The sequence below is a fragment of the Amaranthus tricolor genome, chromosome 13 (assembly GCF_026212465.1).
Source record: "Amaranthus tricolor cultivar Red isolate AtriRed21 chromosome 13, ASM2621246v1, whole genome shotgun sequence".
NCBI lineage: Eukaryota > Viridiplantae > Streptophyta > Magnoliopsida > Caryophyllales > Amaranthaceae > Amaranthus > Amaranthus tricolor.
Window position 1 is genome coordinate 18,327,915 of NC_080059.1, and position 18,109 is coordinate 18,346,023.

General features: G+C 34.7%; 1 protein-coding gene across 1 annotated transcript; it reads left to right on the forward strand.

Annotated features, from left to right (window-relative positions):
- The first annotated feature begins 6,525 nt into the window (after positions 1–6,525).
- On the forward strand, positions 6,526–17,400 carry LOC130797508 (probable 26S proteasome non-ATPase regulatory subunit 3). Its single transcript, XM_057660113.1, has 8 exons — positions 6,526–6,837; positions 6,937–7,127; positions 9,385–9,522; positions 9,599–9,735; positions 9,874–9,928; positions 10,028–10,138; positions 16,366–16,605; positions 16,723–17,400. The coding sequence occupies exons 1-8, from the start codon at positions 6,759–6,761 to the stop codon at positions 17,233–17,235; spliced, it is 1,464 nt and encodes a 487-aa protein (XP_057516096.1). The 5' UTR covers positions 6,526–6,758; the 3' UTR covers positions 17,236–17,400.
- Positions 17,401–18,109: the final 709 nt, after the last annotated feature.

Genomic DNA, 18,109 nt, shown 5'->3' on the forward strand with positions numbered 1-18,109 from the left:
TCTTAAATTATAACTTCTATATTTGGGAAAATTCTAAGAAATCGTCATGTGTTATTTTTCAGTTCTTTTATTAAATTCTATAATACTTTTATATTTGGCAAAACTCTAAGAAATCGCCATGTGTTATTTTTCAGTTCTTTTATTAAATTGTATAATCTGGGAAAACTCTAAGAAATTATCATGTGTTATTTTTCAGTTCTTTTATTAAATTGTATGATTTAGGAAAATAAATTGTCATGCACAAAATCAATTATAGTTCTATTATATTAATATTTCTATATTGGAAGAAACTCTAAGAAATCGCCATGTCTTATTTTTTTCAGTTCTTTTATTAAATTGTATGATTGAGCATTTAGGGAGAAGTTACATGAACTCCTCCATTCACTCCTCACAACCGGCCACCCATTGAGTATTCCCCTATTTTTTTTAATTTAAATAATTCATTTTTTGATTTAAATTTAAGGCGTAAAAACCATTATGCGATAAACTTATTAGGTGACGAAATACGCGCACAATAAAAACATACTCAAATAATTATTTAATATGTTTAATCGACTAATTATTTATTAAATAACTAATTTCTAATCAATATTTTAACAGGGTGTTACAAAAGCCCAATTCATACACAAGTAGCATTGTGTTTTGAATTCAATGTGGTTTAGTTTCTTTGAACTTTGTAAGCAACAGGATTAATGACCCATAGTTGCTTTTGGACCGTCATGAACAAGGTAGTCGTCTATAAAAAGTGCTCAAGATCAAGAATAGAATTGCTCTAGGTGAGCTATCCATTCACGAGGATACATTATACTCAGTGAGAACCTCCATATATGTAAGATTGAAGTTTTAACCACTTCAATAGTCAAGATTGGCAAACTGACAATGATAAACTTATGAATAGATATGGGCACGACCATGATAATGTGTCAAGGTAATGACTTTGTGTTATTGGTTTTATGTGTATTTCACCTTCAAGTGATTGGACGGGCTAGTTGTTCAAATCTATTGGGATATCATTTTGGTTTGATTGCTTGTAAAAAGTGTATACTAGGCGTTAATTTAGTCCGTAAGAACATTAGCATTGATGCATAAAACGGGATTATTTACTTATTTTGTAAAAGGAGAAGGAGGTCCGGTTATATACTTTCAATTGGGGAGGACTGTTGGACATTTAGAGTGTATAAAGACCTTGAATATAAATACTACATAGTAAGTATAGTAGTGGGAACTCCGCTCAAGCCTTTCAAGGCGGCTAAAGGACTAAGGCAAGGTGACCCCCTCTCACCTTATGTGTTTACGCTGTGTATGGAGTATCTATCAAAATTTCTGTTGGATGCCAGCAAGGACCCTTATTTCTCCTATCACCCTCATTCTTTCATTTGGACAGGGCAAGAGGGTATTTCTCGAAAGGCGGCTGTGGCTTGGAATAGGATGGTCCTCCTTCTCACTAAGGGGGGCTAAACTTGAGAGGCATTTATAGATGGAATAAAACGGCTATGCTGAAACATCTATGGAATATAGCCAACGAAAAGGACAATTTCTGGGTACGGTGGGTTCACAACTACTATATGCAAAATCAAGAAATACAATCATGCACAATATCTATCCATACCTCTTGGAGCTATAAAAAATCATCCACCAAAGAGAACTCTTGCACGTTCTAGGAGGCTGGGAGTTAGTGGTCAAAGAAGAGGAGTTCTCCATTGGGGCTACATATGAGCTGATGATAGCTGGAGAAGCCAAAGTCGACTAGGGGAACCTCATGATTAGAAATAGAGCTACTCAAATTTACGTGGTTGGCTGTTTATAATTGATTATCTACTAAGGACCATATCAGTAGATGGTTGGAAGCCTGTAACTTCGATTGTGCCATTTGTGATGGAGGTCATGAAATACTACATCATCTTTTTTTGATTTTGAGAACGTCAAAAAAATCCGGATAGGAGTCTTCAACTATCTTTATCATACATGGAATGTAAGAGATTGGGAGGAGCAGATAAAGATTATGGCAAAGATTAATAGGAAAAAGACTATTGAAGCAAAGCTCATTGTGATATGTTGCACATAAATAATCTACAGCATATGGATACAGAGGAACCAAAAAAAATTTTGCAGAGTCAAGTCAATCAGTTGCAAATGTTGTAGAAAAAAATTATATTTAGATCATATGGGAGAGTGTCTAATATTTTAAGAGAGCCACTTATTAGGTAATAGGGTTTTGTTAGGGGTGGGTTGCCTGTGAGTAGTTTTTTTGTGGTTGGTGGCCTGATTAGCAAGTTTCTTAGATTGAGATTATACCAAGTCTAAACTTTTGTATATTCCCCCCTTTTTTGGTTGGTACATATTCATATATCTATTTGATAGAAAAAATATAGTAGTGGGACAATATTGCCAAAGTCCAAAATAATGTCAAAAGGAAAAACGAAAAACTAGAGTCAGTAGAAAATGACGAATCATCGCTTATAGGCGATGAGTTGTGCTTGGATTCCGTGTTCTTAGTATTGAGGCAAAATAAAAAGTCTAGTTGGCTTTTGGAAAGCGCCGACTCGACGCTTTAGGTGATGACTCGTCACTAGGAGCAGCAACTCGTCGCCAGTGCTCTAATCTTGGATTTTGCATTTTTTTTTGTTAATTTTGTTAATGTTGATTGGTTTCAATCATTAGTAATGATTTGTAACCAACATATGTTAGTTATTTTTGATGGAACATCATCTTGTTTCATTGATGAGTTTTAAATGAAACAAGCACTTGTTTCATAGCTTTGTTTTTGGATGAAATAATTTTGTTTCATAAGTAGGTATTGGTTGCACATTCCTCTATAAATAGAGGGTGTGTGCATTAGAGCATTCCACCATATTCTTACATAAAAATTCTGAATTTCACTTTGAACATACAAAGTGTTCTTGCTTCTCCTTTGCATGAATAGTGGAGAAGGAGTAATTATCTTTCATTACAATTTTAAGTTTCTTAATCCATCTGCAACACATTGTCTTACTTTGCAATCTCTTTGTGCTAGGAGATTATTGTGATAGATTGTATCTCATTGCGAATTTCTTCTATCTTAAGCACCTTGTGGGAGACATATTACATAAGGAAAGTGTTGATGTGCTCGTTTTTAGTGTAAATTTATCTCCTCATTGTAGTGTCGAGTCTCGCGTTCTAGAATGCTTTTTGCACACTTTACGCATGATTTTACCTTGCTCTTGTCTCCATGGTGTTTTGAGGTAATTTCAGGTATTTTCAAAGTTTTCAAGGTATTTTACGTTGCGTACGAGACTTAGATGCTTTGATCGAAGATTACACACGCGTACCGAAGCTTTCCCAAGCATTCCAAGTCTTCCTTAAGGTCCCCGTAAAGTCCGGAAGGCATCCAAAGCTTCAAAAGACGAAAATAGGCCAAGGAAAGAACCCATTCGGCCGAGCCACAACTCCATTCGGGCGAATGGCTGAAGCTTCGGGCGAACCAAGACAGGATTCGGGCGAATGGCTTTTGGAACTCAAAGAAACGTGCTTGGACTTGCTGGAAAGACCGATTGCACCTCCATTCGGTCGAATGAGCTCCCATGCGGGCGAATGCACCTTCAATTCGGCCAAATTCAAGCCCCAGACTGCGGAACTTCTTTTCTTCGCAAACCAAACTTCGAGGGCTTTTAGGGCTTTTTACCCCTTTTGTTCCTTAGCTTATAAATACCCCTTGTATCTGAATAAACCCCATGCCTATTGTGAGAGCTCTTATGCCTCACTTTAGAACATCAAACATTTATTTCTTTTCTTAGTTTTAAACCCTAGATTAGATTTAATGTTCTTCATTTATGCTTTCTCTATATTCATGTCACTTTATTCATGTAAGTTTATTTCTTTAATGCTTTGATGTCTTTATTACTTTCCTCTATTGCTTTCTGCTATTGTTTCCCTTTAATGCTTTCATTTGATGCTTTCTTAGTTTAGATTTAATGCTTTCATGTTCTTCCATTATTTTAATACTTTCCTTGTTCATTGCTTTTGCCTCTAGTATGTTAGAATAGTTTCTTTAGGGGTGTTAGGCTAGAGAAACCCTAGGTTTGGTCTTGTCTTCAATGTTAAGGATTAAGGTTGAGGTTGATGATGGTTATTGATAGATATTCGATTCGAATCTTGTCTTGCCACTCCTAGAGAGACATAGGGCGATTATAGGTCGTTCGTGTGGTTTATAAGGTCACCAACTTCCTCTCGATATCTAAAGTGTCTTGATTGATTATCGTTCGAACTCCCTTGACCTATCTTATCTTTATTTCCAATAGACCATCCTGGGGTGGACATAGTCTACTCCCCTCTTGTCTTTCATTGTTGAGCTTCGCTTTTTATTCTTGTTATTAGTTAAGTTCACCCACCAACCAATCTTCCATATAACCTTCCCACACCAAGTCTTTAGTCTAGCATCCCTTGTCCTTGTGGTTCGGCCCCCGACTTACCATTACACTCGTTGTAGTAGTATTAGGATGATTATAAATATTGTTTGTATAACTAGGCTTTTAGTATTAACGACGTGCTAGAAGCCGGTTATCAAGTGTTCGCACGCAATCTATTAAAATCAAGTTTTCAAGCGACTTGAATTAGTTGTCGCAACCTAATCTTTGTGGTGTCCTTCTCGTGATTAGAGGAGTTCCATAACTAATCTTCAAGGGGATTACAAATAGTGTTGCATTTCATACTTTTACTTGTAACACATTTGTAATAACATTATTTTAATAGAATTTCTTTGAGAGATTTTTAGGGATATCACGAGATTAAAAATATAGGAAATTCCACGTGATAACCTTAAAGTATTGGGTTTCCACTTGGTAACCAAAGTTTTATTAAAATTCATGCGGTAATCCTGAGGTTTACCTAATTAAACCTCCGTGACCTTTTTTACTAAAAAAATATTTTGAAACCATCTATTAGTAAGGAAGTCATGTTTATGAGATTCAATATATCGTAAATTATCCAAAAGATCACTATTCCTCTAAATTCCTAACCCTTATTCCCCAATTTCTCTAGTTTCACAACCACTAATTTTCTAACCTTAATTCCCTAATTTCTTAAAATTTGACAAAAATTTCGAGCATTCAATTGAAGGTATTGGTCAACCATAACCCAATATTTCCAAGGTTACAAGAATTTCAGTTGGTTTAGCAAGCAATAAAAGTGAGTAACTTAATACAAGAATTTCAATTGTTAGTGGATGAATTTCGAATGTTTTTTTGGCCAATTTCGATTCTTTTGCTACAATTTTTCGTCAATAAACTGTTGTTGATCGAATTTTGATTTGTTACTACATCAATTTTGATTGTTGAATTTTAATTGTTAATTTGAATTCTTTTTGGGTCAATTTCAATTAATTGATGAGTTAATTTTATTTCTTTTACTTAGTTTAATTGTTGAAATTGAAAAATTGGGGTTAGTGAATTAGATTTTGGAAAATTAGAAAATTTGGGAAATTAAAATTAGAGAATTATGAAAAATGTAATCTTTTAGATACTATTACACAATTTTCAAATATTTTTCTTAATAAAAAAGGTCACAAAGTTTCACTTAGATAAACTTTATAATTATCATATAAATTGTTATGAATGGTGTGACTTGAGTGTACATATGATAGGTGCTTTCATATGGTGACTCTTGGGATGGAATCCCATAAGTATGTCATGAATGGGTGTATTAAATTTTGTCTTAATATTTGTGGTTTATGATGATGATTAAAGCATGGATTAATGAGGTAATGAAGTATGAGTTATTCATGGGAGTTATGGGACCTAATGAAGAAGTTCAAAGGTTTAAGATGCTCTACTATGCAAGTCGAGCAATAATGTCAGAAGCCCTCTGAAGTGCCGTTCGACCAGCTCGCTCGACCGAGCGAGCTTCAGAATGGGTCGAGCGAGCTTCAGAATGAAACCAGAAACTTCCTGTAGTCCGCTCGACCAGGTCGCTCGACCGAGCGAGCCTCTGCTTTGGTCGAGCGACGTCTCTGATGCTCCTAAGATGCTGTTTTTGACTTTCTTGGAGATGTTTCATTATCATTTATTCATAGCTTTAATGTACTTAATGTTATTTAGTGTGATCTCTCCCATAAATATAGAGCTCTCATTCACATTGTAATCATCCACAAAATACACCCCAAGCCAAACACTAGCCTATATCTCTTCTCTATTGTAATTCTTCATATTTGAGAGTTCTTTGAACTCCTTTTTGCTCTTCTCTATTGTAATTCTTCATATTTGAGAGTTCTTTGAACTCCTTTTTGATAATATAAGAGATACTACACACCGGAGGACGTAGCCTAAGTTGGGTGAACCTCGTTAAATCTTTGTGTCGTTTTATTGCTTTACTTTCTCCTACAAACTTTGATATCATTGATAGCGTAATTTGTTTTTCACTAAACTTCATACACTCAATCTTGGCAATATTGGAGTTTGAAACACATTGTTCGAACTCTAATACATCGTCGTTTTCATAAATTTTACAAAAAACTTTGATTAGTAGGTAGAAAATCGAACAAGTCAACGTTATCCTTTGAAATTTCTCATGTTTTTTTGTTGATTGGAATCTGGAGCTTCTTGTAGCAAACGAAAACGAACTTCAACTCCCTTACTCCTTGTAGCTAACCAAATAATCCTCACTCAAAATCCTAACCAATTTCCCCAAATCATCTTAATTTAGGGTTTATATTATCAAGTTCATCCACATTTCTTCAATTTCGGCAATAAACAACTTCATTCAATTTCAGTCACAAGTCCATAAAAATGACGCAAGATGTGGAAATGAAGGATACTCAACCTCACTCAAATTCTCTCTCCTCTTCTGATCCACCCACTTTGAAGCGTATGCACTAATTTCTTCAATCAATCGTTTTCTCACTACCCGATTTTCTCCAATTTCTAGGGTTTTAAATTTTGTTCGCTTTAATTTGATTTGTTGTAGATTTAAAGGAAATTGGATCTTTGTTGGAGACGGGGTCTTACACTAAGGAAAATCGTCGTATTTCCCGGGCAATTCGTCTTACGTTTGCGATTCGTCGAAAGCTCACTGCTCGTGTGCTCAATTTATTCCTTGATTATGCTCTTTCTTCTGGTTCTGAAGCTCATGGAAGAATCTCTGCTTTTCTTCCAAAGGTACATTCATGGATTACTTTATGTGATTTTTCATGTTTTGTTCTTTTGGTGTTACTAGGGTGTTTTTATGTTTTACTTTTTATTTGGCATTTGTTGATAAGCAAAAGATTGTACGATTAATACTGAAATTATCTTAAGGAGTCATCATTTATTATGTGAACTAGTGTTTCGTAAAGTATTGAGAAGTTTAGCCTTGTTCATCCCTATTTACGAGAATTCAATACTGTAAACTTCCCACTGAATCCTGCTATGGAAACTTATTGTCGAATACCATTTCGGAAACATCTTCGAAACCCTAGTTTGCCGCCGCCTGAATTTTGTTCTGCGTATAGCTCCAATGAAAAAAATTGTTTCAATCAACAATTAGGGATGATCATTGATTCAAGACCCTATCGGAACCGACCAGACCCTAATTTTAGGTTCAGCTCCAAATTAAATAAATGGGTTATGTCTGGTCTATGGTCTTCCGACCCCGACACTCTGTAGACCCAATTAAGACCGAAACCTGACCTATGGCACAATCATATTTCTATATTTTTTGCACTCAATTTAGACTTATAAATAACTTATAGACCCATTTTAGTCCTAATGAAACCTTTAAAAAGTAAAAAGGGTTTTATTATGAGTAATTAAACATCTAGTTTTTATAATACCGTTTCACCATGAGACAAATTCATATAATTAACCGTTTTTAATTAATCATTTTAATATTATAAGTTATTACTTTAAAGTTATAACTAATCACTCTAAGACTATTAAAATGACTACTTAAAAATTGTAAATGATCAATTTAAGATTAAAAGTAATCACTTTAAGACAGTAAGTGTATATTGGGTCAGCCAATATGGTCTCACCGTTAGACCTTCTTATTTAAGAATTTGTGATAATTAATTTAAGATCCATTTAGCTCTCGTTTAGAACTCTAGATCCATTAGATGCGGCATGGGTAGGTCAACTCGAAGGTTTAGGTATGGGTCCACAAAAAATATGGGTCTGGGTTCGAGGTGTGGTTAGAGTTGTACCCGACCCACACTTGACCCATTACCATCTTTATATTTTTTTAAAAGGACCCCATCAAATGAAGTTTTTGTTCCTGAACGATGTAAGTATTCCCTACAATGAAGATTCTTCTAAGTTGTGTTTCATATTGGAAGATCTACACATGGATGATGAATGTGAAGGACGATGTTGTTGCGGTCAATTTAATAAAAATTTGGTGTTTAGTTGAATTCCTGATTAAGTTATTTTATTTTATGTTTTAAGGTTATATATCTATTATTATTGTCAATAAAACCGTTTGTGGCTATTTAAGAATGTCTTATTTAAAAGTAGAAGTTAGGCCTTCTTAATTTGATTTAAAGGGTCTTGTATTCTAGTCTGTGATTAAAAGAGAAGAGAACAGGCTTAGAGAAGGACAAGTCAAACGTCCAAGGTAGCATCAAAGTCCAAAAGATTAGTTGAAAGTCCAATTAGAAAAGAAAGCAGGGATGGCGTGTGAGTAACCAAACCCAAATGAAGTATTTCTCGAATAGAGTTTAAAGGCAAGGAGTTGGCTTCAAATACAATCCAAGCCCACAAATTGAAGCCTTTCGACCAAGATGATAGATTCGACTTCATTGAAGTTCAACAGCACTCGAGTCCAAGATTTGAAGACACGACCATTTCCCAATCAATGGCGTTAATCAAGCTAGTTTCTATCTTCAAGGGCAACTTTGAACAAAAGTCAAAAGAACACCAAGTCAAAGGGTAGACATGTGAAAGGTGTCTAACAACCTTCCACATGTCCAAGACTTGGAAAAGTAGGAAGTTTTTATCCTTTTCTTTCAATTGTTCTTTTAATTAGACCAGTTAGTTAAGCTAGCTTCAAATGATTGATCATTAGGAAGAATCACAACTCATATTTTCCCTACATCCATTAATATGCTCCAATACCAATGTTAATATTTGTAGGCTTGTAACTACATTTGAAAGATAAATAGATCATCCTCCAAACATGAGGTTTTTTGTTGGTATATTTTCTGCTGATGGTTTGTCATACTTTGGCTTTTGTTGATATCTATATTGTACAATTGTAAGTAGGAAGCTTAAAAAAGTTGATAAAGAGGGGAAGCTTAAAAAAGTTGATAAAGAGGGGGAACACTAGTTACTATAACACTTATGAATTACATGCCATTTTAGCTATCAAAATACTGCTTGCATCTTCTATTCTCTCTTTTGACATGGAAATCTCATTTCACATTCTTGACATTGGTTGTAGGGAGGTGAACATGAGATGGAAGTTGACACTGCTACATCTGTTGTCCAATCTTTTGGGAAGAGTACTATACCAGAGCTGGAAATCTACTGTTACTTGATTGTATTATTGTTTCTTATTGATCAAAAATTGTACAATGAGGTGTGTTTTGGTTGTCCATGTGTGTTAATCTTTACGTTGGGCTATTTGATATCCTACTAATTTTGACAATCTTTAGGCTAAGTCTTGTGCTTGTGCAAGCATTGTTCGATTGAAGTCATTAAAAAGAAGGGTTGCAGATGTTCTAGCATCAAAGTTGTATTCCTTCTATTCACTTAGTTATGAGCTTACTGGTGATCTTGCTGAAATCCGTGGGTAGGTTTAGATGCTGCTCATCTATTGGAGTAATTTAATTTTATTAATAATGTGACTATGAAGCAGTTAACAATTCGAGGTTTCGGATTTGTTGATACTTCTGCTATAATTCTCTAAGTTGATACCTTTTTCTTCCAGTGAACTACTTACTCTACACCGTTTGGCAACCTTGAATCATGATGAGCTTGGTCAGGTTTGTATCCTATTATATTTTAGCTTTTTGAATTTTGAGATGGTATTCCTTTTACCTTTGCACACCAGAATGGTAGCTTATATTTTGTATATACTGCAGGAAACACTTCTGAATTTGTTGCTTCGAAATTACTTGCATTACAATTTATATGATCAAGCTGAAAAGCTTAGGTCTAGGGCACCAAGTTTTGGGGCTCACTCTAATCAGCAGGTAATCCTCCTCTACAACCAAATTCTAATCATACTAGCAACATCTTACCATGATATAGTATAATCTAATTTGGGTATAGCTGTATTTTAACTATGATTGGTCATTTAACATGGTTTTCAGTTACCACATTGTGTTTGAATATTTCAATCTATATTGATGTCTTGTCAATTAAGAAGGTTCTTATGGCTTGTTTTGGAAAAGAAAAAGGTTATTGCCTCTATCTTTATTGCATTTGTGGGTATTTCATTATGTTTTGGTCATGTGGTGTTGTGCATGTTTGGCAACATAGATTTCAATTGCACATCTAGATGTGGTCCGATTCCACCATCCATTACTACAACTCAACATAAAAAATTTTAAATGCTTACTCAACCTCGTCATTTCCAATTCCTATAGTCTCTCAATTTATGCATCCTTGTCGCAAATGCTTCTTTTCATGTCACACATCCTTTTACTAGCACACACACCACATTTCTTTCCTTGCTTACGTTGAGTCTAATTCTCCCTCCTCTTTAGCCATTTTTCACAACAAGCCTTAATCCAAAAGATTGGGATCGGCTACATAAGGCCAATATATCAGTTTCAAACTTTCAATGGTAGTCCACATAAATTAGACTCCATTCATTTCGATTTTCTATCATCTTGATTTGTAAGCCTGGATCCTTTATTTTCTTCTCCACTTATATCTTCCAAGTGATCTTTGGTCTTCCTTGCCCTCTTTATAAGTCTCATTAGCTCCAACTTTCTTTCTTCTTTATCGGTTTGCTAATACCATGTCTTTGTACATTTTTAAACCATCTTAAGTGATTCTCTTTCATCTTAATCTCAATATTAGCAACTCCTAAACCCTTTCTTCTATCTTTGTTTAGAATTATATCTCTCAAGGTTTGCCCACTCATCCATCGGAACGTTTGCATTTTCGCTATTACCGTACTTTTACCATGATCCTTTCATAAAATCCAACATTCTATTCCATATTGTAGCGCTAGTCTTACGGTCGCTTGATAAAACTTGCCCTTTAACTTCAAGGGCACACTTCAATCCTTAATTTTAAGAGGTGCGAGGCAAATCGAGGGCCAGAAGTTTTTTTTTTTCCAAGTTGCGTGGGTTTTTTGTATGACAAGCAAACAATTTCATTATATGATTAAGTAAGTGATCATTATAATTTATAACTATTATGCAATGATAAGAAAAATTAAACAGCTAAATCGCTAAATAGTAACTATTTCTTAATCTATTTCATACGAATTACTAAAATAACACTAAATTTTCAATCAACTAACTTTTTAACAAGGAGCAACTAATATAATTAAGCGCTAAATTATCAGTCGTTTACATTTTAACAAGTAACAACTTATATAAATAAACTCATACTGTCATACACACATAAATAAATAGTTGAATAAAACACATATGAACAAAACAATCAAAACAATAGGTAGGGGGATCGAACTAGTATAAAAAGGGGGAATAGATTACCAAAACTGAAAGGCGAGAATAATAAGAAAACAAATAAATAAAGAAATATTTTCTCTCTCTTCAATTAAGAGTATCAGAGAGAAAAAAAGAATAGAGAAGAAGAAAAGAAAAGAAGAAAGGAGAAGAAGAAAGGAGAGATAACATGGTTGAAGTCGGCCAGAGCAAGAAAGGACTAGGCGTAGAGGTGAAGAAGATGAAAACCCAAAGCTTTCTCTCTTCGAATTTTAAGGTTAAAAAGGGGGTAAATTTTTATTTTCCAAAAGCAAGTAAAGTATTATGCTTCAGAAATATTAGGGAAAAGCTATGTTTTTAATTACCCGAAGTATTATTTTTGCAAACAAAATAGATCACCCACAGGTGCATGAGACGAGATGCAAGTGGCGTTTGAGGTGCAGCAAAGGTGCGTTTTTCCTTCGCCTTCTAGAGTGCCCTACGCTTGGACTCGTGGAGGCGTTTGTACCGGCGCCTTGTTGCGCCTCACACCTAGGTGTGCCTCGGGCACAGTTTTTAGAACGCAGCTTCGATCACATAATATTCGAGTAGTTGCTTTCTAATTTTGCGATCCACGCTCTAATTCTATGGGTCACATCTTGTTGGGTGTCTTCACTACTCTGAAATATAGACCCAAGGTATTTGCAGCATCCACTTTGAGTGATTTCTTCTTTTCTAATTTTATGGTGCCTTTGTTATCTCATTTGTGTTAAAGTTACACTCCATGTATTCTGTCTTACTCCGACTTAAATTTAAACGTCGTGACAACAACTTTTGTCTCCATCATTCTAATTAACATTTACCCCTCCATAGTCTCATCTACCAAACAATATCATCGGCAAACTTCTTGTATCGATCAAGTTATCTCATTTAGGATCGTTGCGGAAACAAAGGGGCTTAGTGCGAAGTCTTGATGAAAGCCAATTGTGATCGGAAAAATTTGTTATTGCCCCTTTACATGTCCTAACACTTGTATTTTTTACTTCTTGATATATATGTTGTACTATATTAATGTATTTCTTGGGAACAACCTTCCTTCTCATTGCCCACCAAAGTATTTGTATTAGTACCTTGTCATATGCTTTTTCCTAGTTAATTAAAACCTTGCCTAGTTAATAAAAACCTTGTGCAAGTCCCTTTTTCTGGCCCTATAGTATTCCATCATTTAACTCATAAGATGAATTGATTTATTGTAGATATCCAAATTGGTTCTCTAATATGGAGGTACATCTGCCATTGTTAAAAACTCAATTACTAGTATATGATAATTAGCAAACAAGCTAAACCTTATATTGTTGAATTCATTTGTTAATACTTGAATGTCGGAGTTAATGGTCAGAAAACAAGAGTTTTTTTGGGTAAAATGATTATGAGTTACGAGATTACTTTTTCCATTTGTTGGTTTTTTCTATTGTAGTGAATGATGGTAAGAGGTAGGCAATGTAGTGGTGGCAAATTGGATGGTGCCCTTGATGAATTGAAGGGAACGTGCCAAGGGAGACATAAGTGGTATCGTGAAATGTTGCATTGTTGATAATACAAGTAAAGGTTGTGATGGAAGAGGAGGGTCGGAAAATTCTTCCATTTTCAAGACAACCATGGATTTACAAGTTTTAGTGTTTACCAAACTAGATCTTGGAATTTAAAGTTGGGATTTTAATTTCGAAAATTACTAGGAATTGAAATTGATTCCATATTCCCCAATAGAACCTTATGGAATTCAGATATCTTGGTGAAAAGTTGTTGTCTTTGGAAATTTATTGTATGCTTGTGTAGCTAAGAGCTAAATGATTTTTTTTACAAAAAAATTTTATATACCTACCAAAGAAAAGGTCATAAATCCAACTGGGCAAAACCCTAACAAAATTTTCCAACTAGCTAATCCTTTTCAAGCCATTCCTATAGAAGAAAAGTTCACCTTATAGGAAGCATTGTTCATCTCCGCTATTCGTGCGCTGCAAGCTTTGACAAATCGACTATACATGATTGAAAATACTTATCAAAACCGTAGCAACTGCTAAAGAAAATAGTTGAGTGCATCAATAGCACTATTAAGGTGAACACTAGCAATTTGTGGGCATCAAAAGAGCTAGAGATCTACTAGATGTGCATATATTTGGATTGATGACTATTGTAAAATAATACAACTAGATGGAGTCTAAGTAAAAGTATTTTATGCATTTGTTGCATATTGCAAAAATACACTTTCTGTCATGATCACAGTGATGGTCACGAAATGTATATTATGGTGAATGCAAATGATTTTGCGTTCAATGCGTCCTATATGTTAAAGTAAACTCAAACTCTTATGATATGGTTGTGATGCATGATAAGAAGTGGTTTTCATCTTTTTCGGTTTGGAGCATGATATCTTTACTACAAGGGTTTTCTTCCAATCGAAAATCTATGAGTAATTTTTCAATGAAAGGATTTACTTTACTGGTTGCGTGGGGAGATTTAATATCAATCATGTTCTACATTATCCTACTTCACTTAATGGTTTACTGATAGTGTAATGAATTAATTACCAGTAGTAGTAATCTGGGGAGGGGCGTTTGGTTCATTTGTTTGTATTACGTATAGGTTTAGAATCATTTCAAACTTAGCTTAGTTTGTCGATTTAGAAAATTGAACTTAAGGAGCCACTTTGTCAAAATTTGAAGGTATGTCGTTCTCACACCTTAGTGGCTAATGTGTGTTTTAAAAACCATACCTTTGGAATAAGATTTTTGTTTTGAATTTTGAAGTATTTATTTTTTATGAAAAAAAAATCATTTTTTTGATATTTTGCATCATCACACTCATTAAAACACTTTTCTACCGTTATCATATTCAACAAACCTTGTTCCTCTATTATCATGTCCACCTTGCCATTCTCCGCCGCCTACCATCATCTTATCCTTAATCTTTAGTGAAGATGAGATATTTACTAGTTTTTGGCTTGCGAGGTTGAGGGCTTGAGAGGAGTTAGAAGGGAAATTTCATTTTTATGTTCTAAATAACATTCCGTATCTTTGTTGCAATGGTCAAATTGCCAATTGAGAATCTTCACGAATGTTGAGTCTGTGACTCATGAGTAAAGGGTTATAAGTTCATTTCAATACATGAGTTTGCTAGATTTGTTGAACTCATTGCTGCATTTGATGCAATTTTGTGGTTCAAGCTAAAAAGATGGTGGCTGAGTGGAGAGAAAATTAGGGTGGAGATATGACGTTTTTACTCTTTAATTTAAATAAACCAAACAATTGGTTTAGGTATGTGTTTGTTAATGTTATTCCATCCAAACCCTTGGGTTTAGAATCCAAATTCCACTTTATTTCCATTGGAAAAGAATATAAACCCACCCTACATACCGAAGTGTATTCAAAACAACTTAAATGTGAAGAGATAGAAAATAGAGCTTTTAAATCCTTCATTTCCTTCTCAAAATTGGCCTATGTAAAGTTATAAACAACTAAACATGCTTTCAATTATATAGTTAGCTGTTGAATATAAGAATATTATACTTTTAAAACTTAATTACAACCCTAATGTAATGTGGGAAATCATAAATTAAAACAAATATAGCCCCTTATTTATCTTTTGTCTCCATTTTTTTGACTACCTAGCTACCGGCCTCCATACTGTGTCTTATGTCATTCTTTTTCTCCACTCAATTGAACTACCCAATCATTAGCACACTTCCACTTTACCTCATCAATTCATTTTCCATTAGCTATCTTTGCAAATCAAACCAGTGACCCCCCTTGAATTACCCTCTTATGACTATGTTGCAATTCCAACAATCTCTATCTCACATACTTTGTGTCTCATTAACAATGAAACTTAGGAACCTTACTGGGTGACTGTGTTTTTATGGTGGCATTGACCAAGGTTTAAATTTGGAACCTTATATCAATAATGTCAAAGCATTAATCCCAAAAGATTGGGGTTTGTTACATGAACTAATAGATTAGTTCTAGTGGGCGTGCACTTGAGGTTTTTGGTATTTTGATTTTCTACCATCTCAATATGTTGAGTCTAAATCCTTCATGCCTCTTCCCACTCTTTCCCTTCAAGTTACCTTTAGTCTTCTCCGTCTCATATTAAATCCCCTAAGTTTCAACTTTCTATATTTCTATGTTAAATTGATACACATTTATGCTTATTACTCATATACCTATGTCCATAGGTGTTGGCACAATATTTGGCTTGAGGTTGAGGTAAACAACATTAGAGGTATTAAATGTATAATATTTTCGTTACTAGGAGAAAGGTCCTTTTTTTTTGGTAAGAAAACGGAGAAATTCATGAATATATTAGTACTAAGCCACCACAATAGTCATTCTATCAACTGAATGCTATTTAGTGACTCCCACCCAAGTGCAGTTTAAGGTGACATACTTTTATGCTGATTTGTCCGTTTCATATTGGTGAATAATTTGAGCATATGCCTTGTTTTTCTTGTTGCCCTATGTGCGGTCTCAGACTGGAACAAAGTAGGTTTGATCTAATCAGGATAATTCAATCTGAAAACTTGAGATTTGATGATAATTCTTGAAGGTATCTCATTCTGTTCTCTTGGCCTTATTTATTGGGTCATTTTTTGCTTTATGTTTTGGGCAGTAATAAACTATGAGTTGGAGACTCAGAGTAGTATAGGTTCTGTGTATTTCTTCAGTCAGGTTCTGGTAAAAATATGAAATTTATCTGTTGCTGTCTTGTTTTCCACTGACTACTAACTTGTTTTTTTTGTTATATAATGGTTGCTGTTGCAGCATTGCCGTCACCTCTTTTATGTTGGAAAGATCCAGACGATTCAATTGGAGTATACAGATGCAAAGGAGAGCCTTCTTCAGGCTGCTAGGAAAGCACCTGTTGCAGCCCGTGGCTTCAGGATTCAGTGCAACAAATGGGCTGTGATAGTTAGGCTACTGCTGGGGGAAATACCTGAACGGACGATTTTTATGCAGAAAGGCATGGAAAAGGACTTGCATCCGTACTTTGAGCTTACGAATGTGAGTGTTTGAACGCGAGTTTTTGTTGCACATATTTTCACGGTTTAAACCTGTGATTAAGGTAGATTCCTGTCTTTTCTTTTATTGCTGACATAAGTGTTGATGGTGAGTTTCTAGGCGGTTCGAATTGGTGACTTGGAGCTGTTCAAAGGAGTTACTGAAAAATTTGCTTCTACCTTTGATAAAGACCGGACTCACAATTTGATTGTCCGTCTGCGTCATAATGTGATTAGGACTGGACTTAGAAATATTAGCATCTCCTACTCCCGCATCTCGCTTGCAGATGTAGCCACAAAGTTGAGATTAGATTCTCCAAATCCAGTTGCTGATGCTGAGAGCATTGTGGCTAAGGCGATCCGCGATGGTGCAATTGACGCAACTCTGGATCACGCAAAAGGATGGATGCTTTCAAAGGAGACTGGTGACATTTACTCCACCACTGAGCCGCAATCCGCTTTCGACTCAAGAATCGCTTTTTGTTTGAATATGCATAACGAAGCTGTAAGGGCTTTACGTTACCCTCCTAACTCGCACAAGGAGAAGGAAAGCGCAGAGAAGAGGAGGGAACGCCAGCAACAAGAACAGGAACTGGCAAAGCATATTGCTGAAGAAGAGGATGATGATTTTTGATCAGTTTCCATAGATGCATGAACACTTTTTTATTTAATTGCCACATTTAATTGGCGTTGTTATACATTTAACTTCACATCTTAGATTTCCTAGTTTTATAATCGCCAGTGCTTGAAAAAATACCGATAAATCAATGCATTTTTTATTCTATTAGCTTTTCGATCATCTGATTATGTTGGTTGAAACATGAATGGTTTATCCAATTTGATTTTTTTTTTTCGGATATTCAGATGATGAAAAATAAGATGAAAATGTTTCATCTCAATGGAAAGGATTTAGGCATCCTCGTGTCAATGTGACTAATTGAAGCCTGGATTGAACATTACTAAAAATGCCTGAGGCTAATGGTATAGAAGAAATAATACCTTATAAATTGAAAGCTTGAATAAAATAAGCTTTTTTAATAAAAATAATTCTCAAAATAAACTTTGGAAAATTTAATTCTCAAAATAAACGTCTTCGTGTTTGAGCCAGAAGGAAAACAATGTCATAATATTTGAAGGGACAAAAAAATACTCCCAGATAGTTTGCTTGCTGTTCATAACAACGAGCTTTGTTTTTAATTTTTTTTGTCATTTCAAATGCTATGAAATTGTCCCTCTTTGTTCGCTATTACTAACAACGAATAAAGTCGTGGTAAATTTTAACAGCAAACAAACCTAACCTTAAGCTCATACATGATGACATTTATTTTGTGAATTAAAATTTTTTGAAGCTTATTTTAGAAATTTTTTTTTATAAAAAAGCTTGTTTTATTCAATCTTTCAATTTATATAGTATTCTTTCTTCTATACCGTGAGCCTCAGGCATTTTAACCCTGGTTCAATCCAGCCTTGAATTAGTCACATTGACATAAGGATGCCTAAATCCTTTC

Bases quoted from the DNA above. Each gene is read 5' to 3' on its own strand.
- LOC130797508 (XM_057660113.1), top strand. From the start codon at position 6,759: ATGACGCAAGATGTGGAAATGAAGGATACTCAACCTCACTCAAATTCT. The intron at 6,838-6,936 runs GTATGCACTAAT...GATTTGTTGTAG, and splicing joins TGATCCACCCACTTTGAAGC to ATTTAAAGGAAATTGGATCT. The intron at 10,139-16,365 runs GTAATCCTCCTC...TTGCTGTTGCAG, and splicing joins GGGCTCACTCTAATCAGCAG to CATTGCCGTCACCTCTTTTA.